The sequence below is a fragment of the Aythya fuligula genome, chromosome 6 (genome assembly GCF_009819795.1).
Source record: "Aythya fuligula isolate bAytFul2 chromosome 6, bAytFul2.pri, whole genome shotgun sequence".
In the NCBI taxonomy this organism is placed as follows: domain Eukaryota; kingdom Metazoa; phylum Chordata; class Aves; order Anseriformes; family Anatidae; genus Aythya; species Aythya fuligula.
Window position 1 is genome coordinate 30,502,706 of NC_045564.1, and position 22,263 is coordinate 30,524,968.

At 34.4% G+C, this 22,263-nt stretch overlaps 1 protein-coding gene across 2 annotated transcripts in view; it reads left to right on the forward strand.

The window, feature by feature from the left end:
* Positions 1 to 22,263, forward strand: part of DPP10 (dipeptidyl peptidase like 10) — a 487,552-nt gene that overhangs the window by 417,056 nt on the left and 48,233 nt on the right. For both annotated transcript variants that reach the window (XM_032189693.1, XM_032189692.1), the window contains exons 6-8: positions 1,501 to 1,553; positions 1,659 to 1,740; positions 22,034 to 22,154. In XM_032189693.1, coding sequence (XP_032045584.1) covers positions 1,501 to 1,553; positions 1,659 to 1,740; positions 22,034 to 22,154 — 256 coding nt within the window. The remainder of the gene's footprint in view (positions 1 to 1,500; positions 1,554 to 1,658; positions 1,741 to 22,033; positions 22,155 to 22,263) is intronic.

Here is a 22,263-nt window from a genome sequence, read left to right on the forward strand (position 1 = left end):
GTAAACAAGCAGTCTACTATACATATAAGGAAATACATAAGTATATACAGAAACAGATGTGATAGTGGATATGTTTCTGGTAGCTACTAAGAGAAAATAAGCATAAATCAAAGTTCTCAGAATACTTTTCACAGTGTCCTTCTGTTTTCTACAGTAGTCATACATTCCAATTTGGCTCTATTTTTGTCACACTTAGAAGTTCTTGGAAGAAGTTGATAACTTGTGTGATCAAAATATTTATCATAAGCTGTAATAATAACTAAAAAATCTACTTTGGGGTATAATTATTAATAAATGTTTCTTCTCATTGAAGAAATGCTGTTGATGTTAATCATCATAGACTTGGAAAAGGGAACAGATTCTTGTCTAAACCAGAAATTTTATAGAAAGGTCAGTTAACAAAAAACACATAAAGTACAGTTCCAAATCTTACAGGCCTTTGTGGACTTCTTGTAACGTCAGCCAGCAAAATTCTGTCTGTATGTTGACAGGGAACTAATAATGGAAATGAAATTGCTGGAGGGATCTTTCAGATGACTCTGTTACTGAAAAACTTTCAGTCAAAATAACTACCGCTGAAACCCCTCACATGTGTTAACTGCAAATTCCAATAACTCTATTCATGTGTGATCCTCTTTTGTCTCTTCTCTCTGGAGAAGATGCTAAAAGATTCCTGGTACAGATAATATAAACTAAAGAGTTCCCAACAAATACTCCATATCAGGGTTTCAGCTTGGCTAATGTATCTGTATTCATCTAACTGGAATTAGCATGACACTGTCCAGAGGGGAAAAAAAAAAATAAAAAAAAAATCATATGCCAAGTAGAGATATAGTAACTCTAGATGTGAAGCTACAGAAAGTCTGGTAGATGCTGCTTTGTTTCTTTCTGAAAAGAGTTTACATTAAAAGGAAGAATTTCTCTTAGTACAGTGATATCTAATTGCAATTATATTTTTGAACATGAAGTAATTTCAGTTAATCATAATTAAGTTATACCTAATATATATATATATATATATATATATATATATATAACTCTGTGATACCACAGAGTTATGCTATTTTCATACTGTGAGACTGCTGAAGAAGTGAGCTTGGTTAAAACTGATCACCCAAGTCCAGAAGGCAGCAAAATGTCTATTACTGATGATATATATAACAAAGTAATGTTTGATTGAGGAGTAGACATGTAATAATTTACTTTGATCTAGAAGATTTTGGCCCTTTGTCTCAATGGTTTATCACATTTTCAGCTGTACAATTCTGTTCCTCAGCATCAATCTTCTGGCTCCGCATACATCAGGCCCTGATATTTTGCACTTAAATGACAGTCACTTGACTTCAACAAAATAACAAATTAATACAACAGCATAAGATCTCTCACAACCAGAGAATCCTGGGCTTCCTGGGATCATAACAATAGTCTGTCGATCCAGTATTTGTATTTGTTATTCTTATGCTTTCTTTTTCTTTCTTTTTTATTTTTTTTTTGTCACAGGTTTTTCATTATTCTTTTACAGCTTCATACGTGATTTACAACATACACACAAGGTAGGTCACTTTGCATTTTCAATATAATGTCATTGTCAGTAGTTCTATAAATAAGGTGATGCCCGAGTATTCAAGTAAAAATGTTTTTTTTTTTTTTTTTTCAAGGGAAGTTTTGGAGCTAAACCCTCCAGAAGTAGAGGATTCAGTACTACAGTATGCAGCATGGGGCATCCAAGGACAGCAATTGGTAAGCACAGTCATAAAAAATGCTACAGTGAAAGTAGTTCAATAATGTATTTGCTCCAGACAGGCTGAAGTAAAAATAAAAATTAGAAGCCTTAAAGTACAAGCAATGTTGTTGAGTGGAAGGTGTCCCTACCTATTGCAGGGAAGTTGGAATTAGGTGATCTTTAAGGTCTCTTCCAACCCAAACTCTTCTAGGATTCTGCAAAGGTAAGTTTTGTTATGTATTTCTGCTGGATGCTGGTATGGTCCTGCTGCAGATTTTAGGGGATGCTTCTATTTTTATAAAAGTCATGTAAGCATGGTTGTCTGTTTGTTGTTGTTGCTGTTTTATGTTTTTGTTGTTGTTGTTTGTTTCTTTACTTGTTTTTCCCCTAATAAACAGTCTTTAATTGTATGTTTATTGAAAGAGTCACATCTTCATCCAAATATAGACTCAAATAATTTTTGGAATAGCCATCTTTAAGATGTTCTTCTCTCACCTAAGAGAGAAGAAAAGTTGAAGACAAAGAGGTTTTCAAGTGCATGATCAATGAAAACTGTGGACAATAGCAAGAAGCTTAGCATCCAAAAGTGGATGCAATGAATTCAATCAAAAGTGTTTTCTTTTCAGTATGAAAATTACTGCCAAGGTCATTTGTGCTGCATTGAATTCATAATAATAAAACCAACAATGCTGTGTTTCATATGTTGTTTTCTGTCAAAAGTTTGACCATGTTTTATGAACATGAATCACATTTTATGACCAAACTCAATATGAGAAGAAAAAAAAAATAGTGGTTCTAGGAACAGCATTGATTTAAAACTGACCTGTGCTGGTAGATGAATGCAAGAGAAAGACTTATAAAAGCACCAGCTCTCTGAATAAGGAATCACATATCCTTGATGCAATTTTCTAATAAGCTCATTAATGCTCACAGGCACGATCCTGGAGACTCTTTGAATGTGTGACTTGTTTATGCAGAGAGGTTGTAAGTTCAGTGTCTAGAGAATATATCCCCTTGCCTATATCATTCATCAAGATGCTGAGAACATAAAAAGTGCTTCTGGTTAGAAAGTATTCTATCAAGCAAGTGGAGGCAGGAAGGCAGAAGTAGTTGGAATATGCTTGATATGTTTTAATAATTGCCAACATTAATTTATCAGTAATGAGTGCATGGAGACAGAACTGATGGGAACAAATATGTAACTTAGTTATTAGGTGGTATTATGGAATGCAGCAACCTGTGTAGGTTGTAACAGAAAGGTGATGCATTTGCAAAATTTTAAAAAAATAAATAAATAAACCAGAATTAAATATATATATATATATTAAATTAAATTGCTGTTCATAAAACTATTCCTGTATTGTTCCTCTAATCTAAAGTACATTCAGTGATTACTGAGAAAATATGAGAAAAGATCTTTTTTTTTTTATTATTTTTTTTTCTTTTTTCCTGAAATGTATTTTAAGGTCAGGGACAGACTTAACTACCAAAAGCTTCAGAAAAATAATAAATCAGAATAATGCTGTATCTAGAATTGCCTAGTTTTAATCTAATAATCTAGCTTTACCTAGATTGCCATTCTGGAAATAGGTATGAATAATTTCAGATACAGGCAGAAGTTGCATCCTATTAAGTCTCAGAACTGAAAAAAAAAAATAAAGTAGTTAGTCTCAAATTTAAAAATGTTAGTATAATTTATACTTCAGTGAATATAATATTACTCATCTTTTTAATGTCCCTAGTAAAGTTAATGTCATGCTTTAAAAATATCTTCTCCACTGTGGGCTTTATGGTGCCATATGGTTTGCAGAATTAGGAAATAGTAACTTTGATTAAAACACAAAATCTGTGCAATCTGAATGATACCAAGTTTCGCCACAGAGATGGAAACCTGCAATGACAGCATACTTACGGTCACTTTCATAAGAATCTCTCATGAAAAGAATGCTATTTTGAAGCTATTTATATTGTAAAAGGAAGTTTCTAAAGCAGCAGAAATACATCACCAAATTACCCTCCCACTTCAGCAGGAAGCCAAAAGAATAGAAGGAGGATGAATGAACACTGTTGTGAATAATGGTTGTTGCTCCTGTCCAAAGGAACAGCTGCCTCTTTAGCAGAAACAGAACAGCAGAGATCATTCCATCAGGAAAGATTAGGCAGGGGCACGTGTGACTGAGGTCACTTCACCGTATTTGTTCTCAGTTATAAAATTTGTTATTGGAACAAACAATTTACCAGTGAGTTTTTAATAAAGGTGGTATAGGAACCAGTTGGCAGTCAAACTGGGTGAGAAGGAAGTTTCAAAGGGAAAGATGTAAAGCCTGGTAATCCAGCAGCAGCAGCTATCAGTAGCATGTATCTGAGTTGAAGGAAAGATACAGTCTTACAGATCCATATTCACCAATATATGACAATTGGTTTACCAAACCCCTCTCTAAACAATAATTATGTGTCTTTCTCATGTAATGATGGAAATAGTAGTAATTCATAATAAATAAAACAAGCAGTGGAATTAAAAAACAGAACAATTATTAGTGTATTAACTTGAGTACTCTCCAAGAGCCATTCATTACAACTAAAGAACAGAGCAAATAAAGTGTATATATATACCAAAATTTCATCCAGAGGGGTTTATGACACATACCCTTTGGCCACTGCAGACACTAAGTATAGGTAGACCTCAAAAATGAAGAGGAATATTGTCATTCCGGGTGCTGTGCAGAAGACAATAGCAGTACTATAGCCATGACTGGTCAGCAAACTTCTCACATGAGATGTGAAACAAAAGGCACAGGTATGTCTGACTGGGTCAAAGACATTGACCAACACTATGAGTGCTTGGATGATCTATGATTAAATTTAAATGGTGTAGGATAACACGTGGACTTGAATCAACCATTTTCAGTAAATTGGCTATAGTTTAATTTGTTTTCAATCTTTAGTTCTGCAGACTTAAGTTACAATATAGTCTGTGCAGAAATCCTAATCTGAATTCCTCAAATGTGGGGGAATTGGCAACAGATTCAAATAGATCATATACGCAGTGTTTGAGCAGGAAAATTCATATGAAACCAGGAAGTGCTTATTGTACAGAGGACAAATATGATGGCATTGACATCAAGTATACAGTAATACATTACAACCATGTGAAAATCAAACAGCACTCTAAATTGTCTACTCATATGAATAATTTCTAGGGTTTTCTAATGGGACTGAAAGCCACAGGTGACTGGTGAAGAACAGCAATTAGGTTTGTATCAGATATCAGATGTCTGGGTTGTCATACCACTGTTTTGAAGTTACCAGAGTGGCTGTGAGTTATTTCAGTTTCTTGCTATTTACCTAGAGTAGAGGATTCTATAAAGATTAAGAGAAAAGCTCAGAGAAACATCTGCTGTTTGAGTCATGACATTTTGGTGGTAAAATTGAAAATGTTTGCCATTTGGGAGAACAAACTTTTAGTTAATGAGTTAATGTATTTTAATGTCACATAGCTGTTATTTTTGAAGACTGTTTCCAAGGTCACACTTTTTAAAATGAAATCTTTTAACTATGTTAGATCTGTGCCAGATCTTAAATACCATTTGTGTGTGTCTTGGTATCTTAGGAAACTGTTTATGTATTTGTCATATTTGCTCAGTCTGAAGTTTGATAAAAATTTTGAGAGATCAGTTGATCACCTTTTAACGTCACCTTTACAGAATCCATTACCTCAATATTAAGTATTTCCAGGGAAAATGAACCAGCATAAATAGATACTTAACTGGTTTCACCAACATTTATCTGCCTGTTGTTTGCTTAACATCATTGCATGTGTCTGAGAAAGAGATATCCCAGACGTGGTAGGAAGGCCTCACCAAGTAGAAGAATGGTGGTGTTGGTTTTAAAGGACCTCTGGTGTCTAAATGCCCAGCTCTCATTCATTGTTCTCACCCTTTTGGTCTTACCTTCCCCAGTAGTTTGTAGCAAAGGTTTTCATGTTTCCATGCTGGACCTGGCTTGTACCTGACGTTGTAGCAGAGACACTGAACAGCAGGAGCAGCTTTTCCTGTGTGTATCTATCCATGGAGACATATCACAGTAGAAGCCTGAATATAAAAACTGCCCACCACTGTATGAAGAGTTTTCTATGAAAGATGAAGTGTATCTTTACAACATTTCTTGCAATATGGATAGTTTTTGAATTAAAGTATCTCTTAGTGAAGTGTGGTTAGAAGTTGTTAGGTTTGACATAGCTTTTTCTTAAAAGTTTTGCATAGCTTTTTCATGGTTTTTATTGCATTGAACTTATTATTGTGATATATTAAGTGGTTGTAAAGGGAACTGGAGTTATATATTTGCATGGATCGGCATAAATTATGATCAATTGATTTATTGCTGAATGTTTATGCATAAATAAACCCATATTTTAACATAGCAGAAATAAAGAAAATGCTTTAACTATCTAGAATACTTTTTTAAAAAAAAAACATTTTTTAGAAACTTGATAGTTTTCTTTGTCAGAATTTGATGATATCAAGAAAAAAACAAACAGCATTATTAAGTGGTAGGACTGATGATGAGCTTTTATTATGCTTTAATGCAGCTTAGGTCATCGTTATGTAGAATTGCCTATTATCCTGTATACATAATGAAGAATTTGTTGACTGCAGCTGAATTGTGGATGATTCAGGTTGCTCTCATAAATTTTTAGAAAATATTTTAAATATTATAAAAAAATAAAATTGCCCTTTTGTTCAAAAACAAAACAAAAAAAAAGGAACAGGGTATCACAACCAACATGACACAGAAGCCAAAGCTTTTAAAAAACAAAAAACAAACAAACAAACAAAAATAACAAGCAAATAAATAGAAACTCAGCAACAAAACAGAGCAAAAGCTGCTTTTGTCATCATATATAAATGTACTAGTTCAAGAACCCTCTGCTTTGTTCTCAATCACTGTTGCCCTAGCTGTTGTATGGAGGCCCATTACGCCTTCTCACCTCATGCACACTTCTTGCCCCACAAGAATGTTCGGTCTCTGTTGAATAGTCTCTATTACCATAACATTTCCTTACAGTTGCTGTCTCTTCAAAATTTATTTTTTTTTTTTTGGTCTGTGGTTTTTAAATACTGTTTTAGGTAATAGTAGTGCATAAAAAAAAAAAGTTGCTTTGAAGTTACATTATTTGCTGTGTACCTAGATAAGCACAAGACTAATTTTAGTAAATTAGAGAAATTAATGCGACTGTGCTAGACATGTGCCTTGCTCAGCAGATGCTTTAAGATCCATTAGTTGCTGAAAACTTCATTTGATATTTGCTCAATCAAGGTTAAAATTACAACTACTATAAAAATTTGAAAGAGACATTTATCATTAGTTTTATTTTTGCATAATTAATACTGTGGGTCCTTGGCACCCCCTCCTGGCAAAAACACTTCTGTTTGCAAATGAAGAAGAAAAGATCTAAGGGTTCATGAGCCAAGTAAAAACTTAACTAATACTAATGAATTAAGTCCTAAATAGATATATTTAATCTGCTGATTTTATTTTCAAGGTCTTTTCCTCTTTGGACTTGCTGTATTTTAAGACAAGTAACTTAAAACCATATATGTAAATGTCAAGGCTTTATTTCATCTTTCCTTTTGATCATGTTACTAATGAGGCAAATGGCTGTAAAACTGCGACAAAAATGTCTGCTTGAATTTATTTTGAATACCAGAAATAAGCAAGAACACTTTAGTGTTACGTTAACCTCAGGTATGATTTATTTAAAATGTATGACAAGTTCCTTACAAAAAATCTATTCTTTGAAGATTTGGGAATACTCTGTGTCTATGAAGAAAGGGAATATGTATGTCTGAGCATTGCCCATGTAGTAGAGTCTTTAAGGAATTTGACCATAATTCTAGCAAATGCTGAAGTCACTTAAGTCACATCTTTCTGAAGGCTAACTACTTTTTCATATAGATATTTGTATATTTATTTACACACGGTCACACGTTTCCAAATGTTTCTATCCACATTTCTAGATTTCAGCTGGGAAACTTACAGTGTCTAATGACAAGATCTGAAAAGAATGGTGAAAATATTTATGCAAAAGGACTGTTTGAATAGCAGTTTTTTTTGTTTGTTTGTTTGTTTGTTTTTTTACCAGCAGTTAAAATTAGATTGTGTATTATTTTGCAAGACTGAGCATTCTTTTTTTTGATGTTGTTCAAAGATGAAATTGATATAAGTGTTCAGATCCTGTTATGAAATGATGGGAAACTCGCTTACTAGCATACTAACAAAAGCTGTGTGCTGCTTCATGTTTTTATACCAGAACTGTTTTTATTTATCAAGGTCACTGGTGAGCAGAAGCAATACAATATTTCTCTTCACATAAGAATTAGTTACCTGATACTCTTGAGTGAAACTATATTCTTCAGAATTCGCTACTACACATTGTATTTCCTCTTGAAATTCTCAAACCACCATTGTAAAATATAATTGTTTCTTTGCATTTCCATCTAAATTATTTAATTCAAACTATTCTTCAAATAATGATAATAGTAAAAAGAATGATTATTTTCTCCGAAGTTATTATATGGAACAAATTTCCATTTTCAATTTGTAATTTCTAGGTGCCCACTTCACTTATTTAATGCCTATCCTCTCCTTCAACTTTGTCTATTTCTAAGTGAAGTGGGCTCCTAGAAACTAATAATTAGACAAAGTTGAAGGAGAGGATAAGCATTAAATGCACATTTACAACATCTGTTTTCAAAAGTGATACTCAATATGAAAGGATTTTTCTGCATCTTACAAAAGGGAAATACACAATGCAAGCAGTTTTGGAAAACAGGGATGAATACCTTTTTGTATATCAAGGTTGAGTGTATTCAGTAAAGGTTTTGTGAGCTCTATATAGCATGAACAAGTTCATCTATATGAACAAGTTGAAGCAAGGCTAAGTTGAGCATAGAAGTTATTTCATCATTTAATTGCTTAGTGATATGCAATGAATGTGTCCTGGTATTAAAGTTATCTTTAAAATTTTAAGTATTAAAGGTTAGGTATTTCTAGCCCTGTGTGAGAATAGCTGCTTGACTGCATCTGAAAGATGCATCTTGCTAGAAAGCAAATTAATTTTTCACATAGATATTTGTATATATATATTTACACACAGTCACACAAACATGCATACAGATAAGCTTAGGTGTAAATGTTTGATAAGGGCAATCACCAGGATTTTTCTTTGTAGCAGCCTACAGGGAGCAATGAAAGTACAAATACGCCCCTCTCATCTAGACTATCATGTTGTTCAACATGTGTATGTGTAACAAAGCATAACCGAATATTCACACTTTCATCCGTTAGCTAATATTAACTGCAAGTCCAATGGCTCATTAAATAAGACTGCTGTGCTTCTTGTGTGAAAATTGCATAGCTTTTGATAATGCAGAAACAGAAGTCTAAAATTTTTTAGAAACTATGAAAACTAAATATACAGTCAGTAAGAAGAGAGATCAAAATCTGAACCTTTTGCTAAATCAGAATTGGGAAAGATTAGGTACCAGGATGGATTATGGACTGTATTTTCACATAACTCTGAAATCGTGCCCAAAAGCATTGCAGACAAACATATATCCATGGATCATCTGTTATAATCCTTTAGTCACTTCATATTTTCGTATGTACTATCAAAAAAAAAAAAAAATTAAAAAAAAAAAAATATATATATATATATATATACAACAAAACGCTAGAAAATTTGCATGTATTCATCTAGGAATATCATTTTAAAGTGTTGCACTTTAATTTCTAGTTTTAAATGACCTAAATGTTACAGCAGGTGAGTATCTTTTAGTAATATAATACAAATGTTGGTTTTATCTGTGAGATTAAAAATAAATAATAAATATCATATTCTCTATTACCTCCTTACCACAAAGGGAAAAAGAAAAGAAAGCTTGACTATGGTGAAATGCCAAAATCTCAGAACACAAGAGTTTGAAGAACTGACATGTCTAATACATTTGGGGTTCAAGTTCTAAGCCAGAGATTGTTTTTAGATGACAGTGAATGTGAATCTAATTTACCTTTTGTAAAATTTTTGCAGAAGACTTGCAAAAGACTTCTGAGTCTCTGTGATGGTACCAGTCTCTTCAGAGTTCAGCTAAATGGGTAAAAGCAACTTAGCAGCAAAATTTGCTGGACTCTTGCTGCATGTTGCGGTTCCTCAGACTCTTGTATGTATATGTTCTTTTTCTACTTGTTTTATCGTGACATTTATTTTATCATTTGGCATGTTGTGTCCTGCAAAAATATAGACACATTTTTCTCAGTCAGAGTGACATTGACTTCCCTCTTTGGAAGGGTTAAGTCTCACTTTTGCCCTATGATGTTTTTCTTTGAAAGCTAGATATGTTTTTCCAGTGGTCAAAATATGACATCTTGGTTCTGTTCAGATCAGTCCTTTTTTATGTCAGTCAACCAGGATTTTACCCATTGTGTGTGGGTGATGTCCTTTTGACAGCCCTTTTAGTCCTTTTTGAAAATAAGGACTTTTGTTGTTGTTGTAGTAATTTTATAATTCATGGTTGATGATATCAAGACTCCCTGTTAAATCTATATTGGTAAGTTAGCTGTGAGGAGCTAACTTACCATTGCCACCAACCCATAGAAATAGAAAAGTGTTGTGTGGAAAGAAAGCAACATTTATTTATTTTATGTTGCTTCACAGACTATGGAATGTCCCAAACAGAAATGATGTTATAAGAATTAGTCAGAATTTTCTCATCTCTATTTGTCTTGTGAGATAATAGGTTTTTGTTGTTTGTTTTGTTATTGGTAGTTTATTTTTTTCTAGGAAAAAATGGCTTTCTTGCATTGAATGCCCTGCCTGTGGGAAGTAGTAATTGGGTCTGGAGTCTGCAAGTAGATGTCCCGCACAGGTAGACGTAGATATATATTGGCCCCTCCTAGAGAAACGTGGCAACTTGAACAGTTTGCATAGCACATTACCACACAAGATAGTCTGGGTCAGCCGTAGTAGCTGAAATGACAAAGTTTTGTGTTAGACCCTGCCTGGATTTCTCATGTACAAGATGCTCAGAGGTGTCTTGGTCTGCTTCAGCTTTTGAATAATGTACAAAGTTCACAGGGATTGCTTACCACCACAAGAATAGTAGAAAATGCAAATACAATCACCCTGCCACACTTAATTGCACAGCATTTTCAATTCTGTCTTTTTTGACTTTGGTCCTTGGTTTTAGGTTGTTTATTCATATGTTTTGTCAAATAAAATAGAGAACATTCTTCCTCTGGCATGAAGTCTAGACAGCTATGTTAATACTTCTCCCAGTACTGTTCTTTTTGTTTTGGAGTAACTAGGTAAAATTTTTTCATTTCTGATTCTGTTATGGATTGATCAGTAAAGGCATAACTGAAGACTTAAAGATATGAGTCAAAATAACAGAGATAACAGAGATCATATTAAAAAAAAAAAAAAAAAAGGTAATGACAGATTATGATTTTATTGTAAGTCCTCAGGAGCAACCCAGTGACATCTCTGTCCATGCTCCTCCATGTTGGTTTATTACTCAGAAGTTCTCAGTAAATATTAGCAACAAGGAGTGTGAGTTCCTGAGCATGCATGGTTTATAAATAAGTCTGTTATATTCATTAATTACACAGACAAAGACCAAAGGGCTAAGCAGACCAATCTCTCAAACACATTTGCAGTCAGCATAGTTCTCAAGACAGCTCCATGGGGAGGAAGCAGACCATCAGTTTGGGGCAAGGCGTTGTTACTGTAATGTTCTGTGCAGTCAAAAATATTTTTAAAATAGTTTTTTTTGGTGTAGGTCCTAGGTTAGATATTGTATGTGAAATTATTTATGTAATTTAGAGCACAGTGTTTGCACTCATGAATAAATTATCATGGGATTAGTCAGGGTGTGAATTTAGTGGACATCATGCTCCAGTATCATTGGAAAGGCAATATAGTTAACATGTCTCAAAACAAAACAGGGCAATGCTTTCTCATTTTTATTGGAAAACAAGGACATAAACATCAGAATTATCATGGAGTTACTAATGTCCTCTGAATTCAAGCCCTGGTTCATTCCATGACAGTAGTAACTAATCTTGTAGCTATATTATGAGTGCATCCTTGCTATTGTTTATAGTAGATTTATTTAGATAGTTTATAACAATTAAATATAATAGCCTTGTAGATTGTTTGCAGTTGTTCAGAAATGATTGTGCTAACATACTACTGTAATGCAGTGGCATTAATCTAGACAGCAGAAAAGTTCTGCTTCAGTGTTCAGTTTTCTGCCATGCAGCTTGATGATTACAAAAATAAAACAACATATTGCAAGTGACAAAAAAAAGAAAAAAAAAAAAAAAGAAAAAAAAAGATTGCATACGACATTGGGTTGCACATGTTTTGAGGTCTTCATGTTCCATACTGATCAACAGCCACTGCCTCTCTGCCTTGATTACAACAAAATCAAAAGGTTTGAAAGCTTCCCCTGAGAAAATTCCTGCCTAGGTCAATCATAATCTTAGAAAATTGGTACCTTTAAGACAGAATATAGTTATTATTGCTTACAATTATAATCATTTTGCTATTAACTATTATTTGTTTTCTGCCTCATTTGCAATGCATCTGATGATTTTGAAACAAATCATATGAGGGTAGATTTTTACCTACTGCTACACTTTTCTTAGCTGATTGTACCTCCTGTGCCTTGTATCTGTATAATTTAATGGTTCATAGTGCACATGGAACAGTGGAGTAAGAGTTGAAGCAAGTCAGAGCTGAACTGCTTGGAAAATTTTATTGGTATAGATTGTCCTGCAAAAAAATAAAATCTTCAGAGGGGAGATCAGAGCTATTCTGCACTACTGGAAATGTTCAAAGCATCTGTACTGCAAAATGTACAGATATAATCAGACATTATAGCCTGCAATCCCTATTCATGGGAGCTCACAATCTAAATAGGCTAAAATGTAGGGAAAAGAGATATAACATAAAGATGTTTTGCAATACATTTCCATAAAAATTTCCCTGAAATTGTCCAGTAATATATGTGATCTGGATGGAAATTTGTAAGTTGTGGAAAGGATATGGCAAAAAGTCTGTATAACAGTAACTAAGTCACTAGTGAATAGTCTAACCATCTAAAATTCACACTTACAAAAGCTTTATAAGCCAATTTCCTTTTTTTATATTATCCAAAATATGGTAATTCTCTTTGGTTCTGTTTTGGGTAACAGTCCTACTTTGAATTTTATTTACTTCTCAAATAAATGTGTGTAAGTGTGTTTGAATTAATTTCCATTGAGCTTCTTACACAGTTTAATACCATGGATAAGAATGGTAGCTACTAACATTTTACCTTGGTACTTTTCCAACATGTGCAAAATATGACTGGAAATCTTTTTTTTTTTTTTTTAATTTTTATTTTTAAAAAATATAATTTTGTATACACTGGAACCCAATTTCACATGTATGGAAAGGTAAATCAACACCTAAGTTGCTCAAACCAAGTATACCCATGTATAGAGTATTGTCTCAGGCAGAGTGGTGGTGTGTCTATCATGCTTACCATGCCAGTAACCCATGAGCGGTTTTAATCACCTCTGTGCCACCACTTTAATCAGTAAAGTTATGTTGAGGATTGGAACTATTCAAGTCTCAAACTGTAGGAAGAAACAAGCTAAATGGCATCATAACACCAGATTATCACAGAAAACAGGAAAAGCCTCTCCTTTCCTGCTACAAAATAGAGACCTGAAGTGTTTCTGTGGCTCACTGCACTATTGCTCTTGGCTGTAGAGGACCTTTGATATGGACCAAAAAGTTTGGATTGCCATCATGGAGCTTCTAACTGGGTATAAGAAACAACTCTTCCTATAAATTTCTATATGACCAATTCTTCTGGATGATTTTGGAAAGTATTTTCTTACCAAAATGAACTTTCTCTTGTGAGTGGAAAAATGAAAATAGCAGTTATGCTATTGTTGCATTAACACACAGAACATAATCTTAAATACACCTTGTTCTTGAGTCGAAAGCTGTTTCAACTAAATGAGATTTTGCCAAGGGAAAAGGGCAGAAAGGGGTACTCATGTTCCATAATGGTGGGTATAAGAATGGCAATCTCAATTTAAGTCTGTAAGTCCCAGGGGTAAGTGAAATCATAGATGGCAAGAAAACATTAGTTTGTTCAGTTTGGACTTGAATAAGGGAACAGACATTACACTGTGACTAAAAATAACACAACCAGTGTCTCTGTTAGAAAAAAAAAATGCATGTATCAGGACTTTGGAGGATGTTAAACAGTAGAGATGCCAAGCCAGGTCTTTATCTACAACAATAATTCAGTGGCAGCTGCTTTGCAGTATATTTTTTAATCGGTAAAAATGTATTGTAAGTTTCTGAAGTGGAGCTATTTAGTTGATTTTTCAGATCTATGAACCCAAAAGTGATAACAAATATGTTAGGGAATTAAATGAAAATCAAACTTTCTATCTTGACAAGTGTTGAAAAACTGCAACCAAATGCATTCTGTGTGGATGCAAGTTTGATTTCAATTTCTTCCTGTCCCAAGCTAGTTCAAATATTATTTACTTATCAAAGGCATTTGAATGATATGTATTTCCCATAATTGCAGGCAAAACAACTGTAGGAACTGAACCACATTTATGTGGGTGTGTGTAAAAATTACATTAAAAAAATCATTTTAAATGAATGATTTTATATAAGATACCACTTATTTATTTGTTAATTTAAGATCACTTGCTTGTTTTCAACTTTGTGTATGGGGCAGTGTGTTCAGGAAACTCTTTGTGTGTGTGCACGTGTGTGTGTATATTTATGTGTGTGTGTATATATATATATCTCCACGGTCATGTGGTATGAAGACTGCCAAACAGTTTTGATTGATCTATTTAGCTTTAAGCTAATTTCTCCTCATAACATTTATGTATGAGTGCACACTGTACTGATCTTTGACTGAAGGTTATAACCGCTTGTTAACTGCCGTTTAAATTGACTATATCAAAGCCATTTAATCTGTGCTTGCAGATTGCACTCCTTTAGCTGTGTCCTATATACCAAAACAAGTTATTGTCATTTCCCCATTGCTGTGTGTTTTGTCTCACTGCATGTTCCAACATAAACTCAGGATGAGGAGAAATACAGCTGCTGTCTGTGGTTTGGGACCTTCTGGCTCTTCCCAGTATGTGGTCGAACTGCGAAACAGTTAGTGCTGTGCCAACTTAGTACTGCCTGGAATTGGAGAAGTCATGGTTTGATCTCTGAAGAGCAAACCAAAGTAAAAAACAAAATTGCTGATCAATTAAGAAAGTAACTTTTTGACTTTTTTTTTTTTTTTTTTTTTTTTTCTGGATAGTGTATAGGTGATATTATTTGTATTAAGAGTTATTAGCAAGAAAGCACATTTCATCTAGAAATTTTATTGACTAACTAAGGAGAGTTGTATTTGGCCATGGTTAATGTGTGGTAAGACAGGAGACAGAACAAATGGTGAGAGGCAAGCCCAGATGGAAAAACATCTTGAAGCTTTTGAAGAATTAATTATGCAACTAATTAGCTGGCAATCTCACAAGAAGAAGGAATTGAAGAGGTCTGATAGATTGTATGCTGAGATGTAGCTATCAGCTGTGATTATGGTGGAGTCATTTGGTTAGCCAGACTACCTACAGGAATCCTTAGGACCATATTTGTTACTGTGTCAGTAAAAACACCCTTTTGCAAAGAGCAAAAAGTGCAATTGAGTCATCTGTTGTGTAGAGTGTTGGGCTCTGAAGACACTTGTTGTAGTCCAAAGACTGATGAACTATATTTCCTTACCAAGGTCACACAGGAATATGTCTGCCTGACAATGCTTTAGGTCTTTCTTCTGCTTCATTTGTTTGTTATTAGTTACTTCAACTATCATTTCACATCAGGTAATGTAGAAACATTATATTGGGGATGTGCAAACTTGCATCCTGTAGGTCAGCTGTACTTTGTCCTGACTTGTAGACAGTGGCCACACCACACTAAGGTGTGACACAGGCCAAGGCCATGGATGTACAGAGTTGGGAAGAGTTGTTTCAGCTTGTGTGAAGTGTGTCATGGATGAGTATAGTTGCTTCTAGACCCAAGATGGGTCCCTTTTGAATTGGGTAACAGCAATGAAAATACATTATACCCATAAGGTTAATGTCTGTGTAATCTATTTTAAGAAGCTCTTGCATGGCAAGCTACCTTATCATGTTTATATACAATAAGTTTATCATTGCATGTGTTAAAGAAAGGACTAATGCTGGGTTGTTAGGTCTACCTCCTTAACCTCAATTTTGAGAGCCATTTTTCCTCTGCTAGTTCAGTAGCTTTTCTCTGCGAGCAAGACTAATGCCTGATTTCAGGGAAGGAGATAAGTTTTGTCAGCCAGGGCTGGAGCTCTGAGATATGTTTCTCTTCCAACGTGAAGAAAATGGCTTTTGCTTTTAACTATGAATCTGAACTTTGGTGTCTGGATGAATTTCTAGGACACATGCAAGTACCCTAGAGTGACTCTGTCTCAGCTGCCAGGGCTAACTATCTCCTGGCAGCTTTTGGTGGAGGAGCTGCTCCCCCTTGCAGAGCTCAAAGCCTTGCTCCACTCCCTGCTTTTGTGCAGGGTAAGTGATTGCACAGCAGCTTCCACAAAGCTCTGGGCAAGCTGCTGCTGAAGCCCAACTGCTGAGTGAAAAGCTTGTCCTGCCACTGATATGCTACTGTAGAGTCAGGGGAGTGTGGATAAGCCTGTGCAGAAAGCTTCAATGGAGCACCTAATGAGAAAAGTGCAGGTTTTTTTTTTTTTTTTTTTTTTTTTTTTAAATGTAATTTACCAGCTTTTCTCTGCCTGTAGTGTTTGAAACGATTAGACACACAGGGGTCTCTCCAGCTATTGGCACTGGGTTTGCCATTCAACTGGGTGATTGGATCTCCCTGTGTTTTCACAGCTGTCTGCCATCTGGAACTAGCTGCTTGGACTGGGTGCTCCACTTAAGACCTCAGCCTGAAATAAAATCACACACTTGTGAAACATGTGGCAAACAGCAAATAACTGTGTTTGAATACATTAATTTAGATGAAGGTTTATGAAAGAATAGTTTAGAGACTGTCAAATGTGGAAGAAAGGGATGAATTAATACCATAGGTAGAACATCAAAGTAAGCAGAGCCTCTAATTCTTCACAGTCAGTAGAAATAAATATGATAATTATCAAGAATTAATCTCTCACTAATCCAAAATATTTTTGCAGATGTTTTTCATTAATTGGAAAATAGTTATTGAAATAAATATAGAAATGCTGGTTTTAATTTTATTTATTTATTTATTTGAGATTAATGTGATTAGCTATGACAAATCTCTAAGAAAACAAGGTCCTGTGATTTTGAAGACCATAAGTTTTTTTATACTTATTCCCATTTACAGCATTATTAGTTGAGGGCTGTAAATAAAAAATAAATTGAAATCATTTAAAAATATTTGGGAAGTAGTTGGTGAAGAGAGGAGGTTTAAAAAAAAAAAAAAAAAAAGGTGTGATAATAATTTCTGTCTAAGATAGCATAGCCTGGTTCCACTTTGTGCCTTTTTCAATTTATTTTCTTATCGTCATGCCTAAAAGCTGTGAAAGCATTTTGGGCACAAAGCCACTGATGTATTCATGAGAGTACCTGTCGGGTACACACTTAGCAACTCCTCCTTTTAGTAATGTTGGAAGATTCAGTAGTTCCAGTCAACATTTTAGCACTTATGATGTAGTAATTAGACTCAAGTGTATACTAAGAAAAGCCATTTTACTTTTACTTGCTCCTAGATCTGACTGGAGATGGCCTAAAAAGGGAAATTTTTGGTTTGGGACATTGCTCAAAACACTGTGTACAAAGTGACGAAGTACGTGAAGTTCCTAGCCTTGAAACATTTGGGCACATGGTTAGTTTTACTTCCTGGAGTCAGGATATTAGGCACATGTATTTGCAAGATTCTGGTCCAAGAATATAGGTAGATATATATAGTTTGATCATGAAGTCTTATCACAGTGTTGTGACTTGCTGTGTACATTGCAGTATTTGAGAATTTAAATCTCTGTTGTAGGACAAGTACTAGTTTCAGTTCTTTTCCAGCTTGTTGCTTTCTCCTTCACTCAATTTTAACAACTGAACTTGGGGAAAATGCCTCATAAATTCAAGCTCCTGTATATTGCCATACTGCAACTAATCAGCAGCCACAGCTGCCTCCTAAAAATTTACACCTAGTCTTTGTGCTTTGAAGGAAAAGCTTGAAAACATTCTAATGCAGCATAAAGTAGAGCTGTAAGGAGTTTTCTACAGATGTTTTCACCAGAAAGTATTGAGTTTAAATTGAGAAAGAAAGAATTAAGAAAGTAAGAAGTCATTGAGGAGTCTAAAATGTATGAAATAAAAACAAACAAACAAAAACTTAGGTGTTTTAAGGGCAGGGGAGAGTTTGACAAATGCTGTTTAAAGACTTCCTTTTCTTCCAGGCTCTAATGTAGATTTTTTTGCACAATTCAGATGATGAATATTTCCATTTCTACTCTTATTTTTTGTAACCAGGACAATCAACATAAAATAAAATCAGTGACCTGTTAAAGCCATAACTGTTATACACTTGCTTCTCTTTGTGGCTGCTTCAGAAGGACACAAATCCAAGATGCCTGTCTGCTGGTCAGCATTGGGAGTTCAAGCAAGATTTGTTCATGTCTTATGAACAAAATTAATTTTAAGTAGTGATACATTACAATTTCAGTGTTTCTAGAGTTGTATATGACATACCATATAAATATGGTTGGACTCGATTGTCATTGTGGATCCCCTCTAACTTGGATATATTATGAATTATACTTGGAATTACCATACAAAAGTAATACCCAATAAGTTTGCCTTTTCACAGTGTCTTAGTTGGCTGCATTGCTCTGGCAGTGCAGTAAAATGGGGGATTGGTTTTCATGGCTACGCAAAACGTCTTCAGTGTTTGTTCTTAATGAATCCATAGCTTGAATTTGCAGACAGCAAAGCAAAGAGCCTTGCAGGCCACTACTAGTATTCTTCGCTGTAATGTTGTCACTCCTATTACAACTCCACTGCCTGTTTTGCTGTACTAGCACAAACTGACAATTTAAGTCTGAGTCCTTACTTCCAAGTGGTAAAGGACATAAATAATTACAGATGTAATTATTTAGTGCTTTGACATGGTCAGGAATGGAGGCAAATCCAGGCCTGACTTCAGGGGTTAGTCAGTGCTTTTGTAGGCTATGCGAATGCAGCCATTCCTACCAGTACAAGTTGTACAATTTGTAGGCTTAGGTGGAAAAGGGCACCTCCTGAAATATAACAAATACTCAAATTACAGGTGAGATTGACTACCCATAATGGTGAGTCTTTCTAAGATGTTTTTACAGCCTCAAGCATGGGCATATGGATCTTTCAAAATGCTGCAGGCAGTGCAGAATTATACTTTCCAGTGCACCAACCCTAAATCATTGATATGGATTTACATGATGTTTAGTTATGTAGAAGTTGTATTTCATAAAATGTTTTGCAAAGGGAATATAAATTCATCATTTTTAATGTAAAATGCAAGTAATCCATGAGCTTGAGGATTGCTAGGGAGAGAACTGCTGGAGGGCTTTGGAGTTTCTGAAGAACTTTAAAATGTTCTAATCCATATGTTTAAGAAAAAAAAAAAAAAAAGTTCTTTGGGCTAGCTTTCAAAATTAAAGGAACATGTTCTACAAGTGATGGGGAGAGATGGGAAATTTTGGGTGACAGAGTTGACTAAGAGGATTATGGGGATATTCAAAGAGTGGCTGAGAATTGGTTTGGGATGGAGACAGAGTCATTTTATGAAATGAGTGCGAAATAAAGACGAGGAAGCTGGCAATCATGAAATGTTTCAAATGTAATTAGCAATGCCTGCTAACTAGCAATAACAGGATTAAAACCTTTACATGGTTCAGTCATAAAGCAAGTAGTTCTTAATTCTGTACTTTGACTGACAATGATGGCTTTAAATGAAAGTTTTTCAATGCAGAGACTAGATGCTACAGGTATGTTCACCACTAAAAATATAAATGGCCTGAAAAGGGGGGGGGGGGGGGGGGGGGCGAGGATTTCATTTTTTTTTTTTTTAAGATTTTTTTTAAGATAATTTTATTATTTTAATAAAGAATTATAATTCTGAGCTTCAAAAATTGATTATATTGAGCTCACTAGTTAAAGAAGCTGAAATAAAATAGAATCATTTGATCAGGTCAGCTTTTTTGTAATCTTCTGAAAATAATTGCTTATATAAGAAGAGATAGTGAACTGTAAGAAATCACTCCTTACTGAGCAGTGGGCAGTATAGTGGTTTCTATTACCCACACTACCTGTAATTTAGTCTGATATGAATATTTTTAGTTCACTTAAATAGCAGGTGCTTGGCTAAATTATTTTATTTTCAGGGGCTAAGCAATTAATCATGCCTTGTTATTACTTGTATTTGTTCCTTTTATCTCAGGAAAACAAAACAAAATATTTTTACTGTGGAAATATACAATGACAAGAAGTATTTGTCAATATTATTACGGAAGTCTGTTATTTCCAGAGTTCTCTAATCCTTGTTTTCTCTTGGCAATAATGCGGCATCATATGTCAACTATTTTTACTTTGGTTTTGAACTCACTGCAGAGTTTTGAATTTCTGACAAAAAATCATCCCAAGTCACCCTTGATTCACAGGAATCTTGAAAATCATTGCATTGCTCATGGGATGAAAAAAAAATCAGCTTTCTGTCCGTATGCCAGGAATCATGAAGTGGCTACTATTGAATATCAAGAAATGCCATTAGTTTGGGGACTCAAATGGAAATCTATTTCAGGTGGTAATTTAGAAGAGGAGAGAGTAGCAGTAATAACGATAATAATACTTAATTCTCTGGTTAGTGTTTTCCCATAAGTCATTTATCATTGAAGTATGAGAGGATAATAAATGACTAGGCTTTTAAAATTTCTTTGGTGTAAGTAAGTTTACTTAATATTAGCTGTCCCTGAGATTCCATATGTCAGCATACGTTCATGAAATCATGGTACAAGAATTTTGTACTATGTGTTGTTTCTCTTGTGCTGCTAGCTGAATTTTCTAAGCGTGAATCAGGTTTGGTGTGTAATATGGGTATTAGGTTGGCTATGATTAAGCTCTGCATTTGTGGCCATTGCAATTTCACAGTATATAAAAAAAAAAAGCAGCCCTGATGTGGTTATAGCTGAAAGAAGAATCTAGTCATAAGCCTTGGCAACACTCACAAAATCAGGAAACTGAGGAATCAAAAGGTTTGCTAGCTGATAGTAGAAAGGTGGTGATACAGCTGAGTGTGCAATTCACCTGAGTGTGCAGAATTACCATGTAATAAACCATCCTTCATCACTGCATTATTAGTTTTGAGAAAATCATTGACTTTTTTTGTCATCCTTATATTCCTTCCTAGTCATACCTTCTCTTTATATTTCTCTTATTTCAATTCATTGTGGAGCTTAGAGCTTAGTCTCAAAAAATGAGTAAATTTGAAACCCACGTTAGTAGGGGAAGGCTGAGAAAGAGGTGAGAGACAAGGCTGAGAAATATCAGTGGATGTTTCAGAGGAAAAGACATCTGTTCTGTCACTTGAAGGAAAAAGAGAAGTCTGCACTTCAAAGTAAAGTGCATTTTTGTAGCACAATTGAAGTAAAACATTTGTGTATCACAATCAGAAGTTGTGTCAGGAAGTTGAGAGAAGTTAACAGCAGTGTGCAATTTACTTTTGATTTTTTCAGTAAGTTTCCACACCGTGATCTGGTGCAACTTAACATTTATGATGTATGTACTGTGCTGCATCTACTTGCTGAACTGTGTCTAATTTCATGGCTAGAAAGACAGAAGATTTTATTAGATAAATTAGAATTAATGGAAAATTTTTATTCAACTGTTATAAAACTTGCCTCCTGTATGATTCTGAGGAATGTAATAATGTTTCTTAAAGTTAATAAAAACATCTTAACTGGGAAAATAATTTCAAAGGAAGAATTTGGCCTGGCATAACTATTAAAAGTTTGCTTAGTTTGTCCAAATTGATAATAAAAAAAAATACAAAGTCAGAGTCAGAGGAAGCTCATGATGAATTATTCTGTAGTCTGTTCTGAGCCTGAAGAAATTGCATATTGCTTGCTGAACATTAATTTATATCTACCAAAATGTTCTTTTTTTTCTCTACATGCCTCTTACCTCATCCAGATTTATATTTTTGAAAATAACATCTACTATCAGCCTGATGTAAAGAGTAGCTCATTGCGCCTGACATCTTCGGGAAAAGAAGGAATTATTTTTAATGGAATTGCAGACTGGTTATATGAAGGTAAGATGGACAAATATTTAATGTTTATTAAAACAGATGAGAGGTTCTTGTGCAGACACTACAGCACAAATCCATTCATTCCAGAAAATGCTTTCTAAGGTTGCTTTTG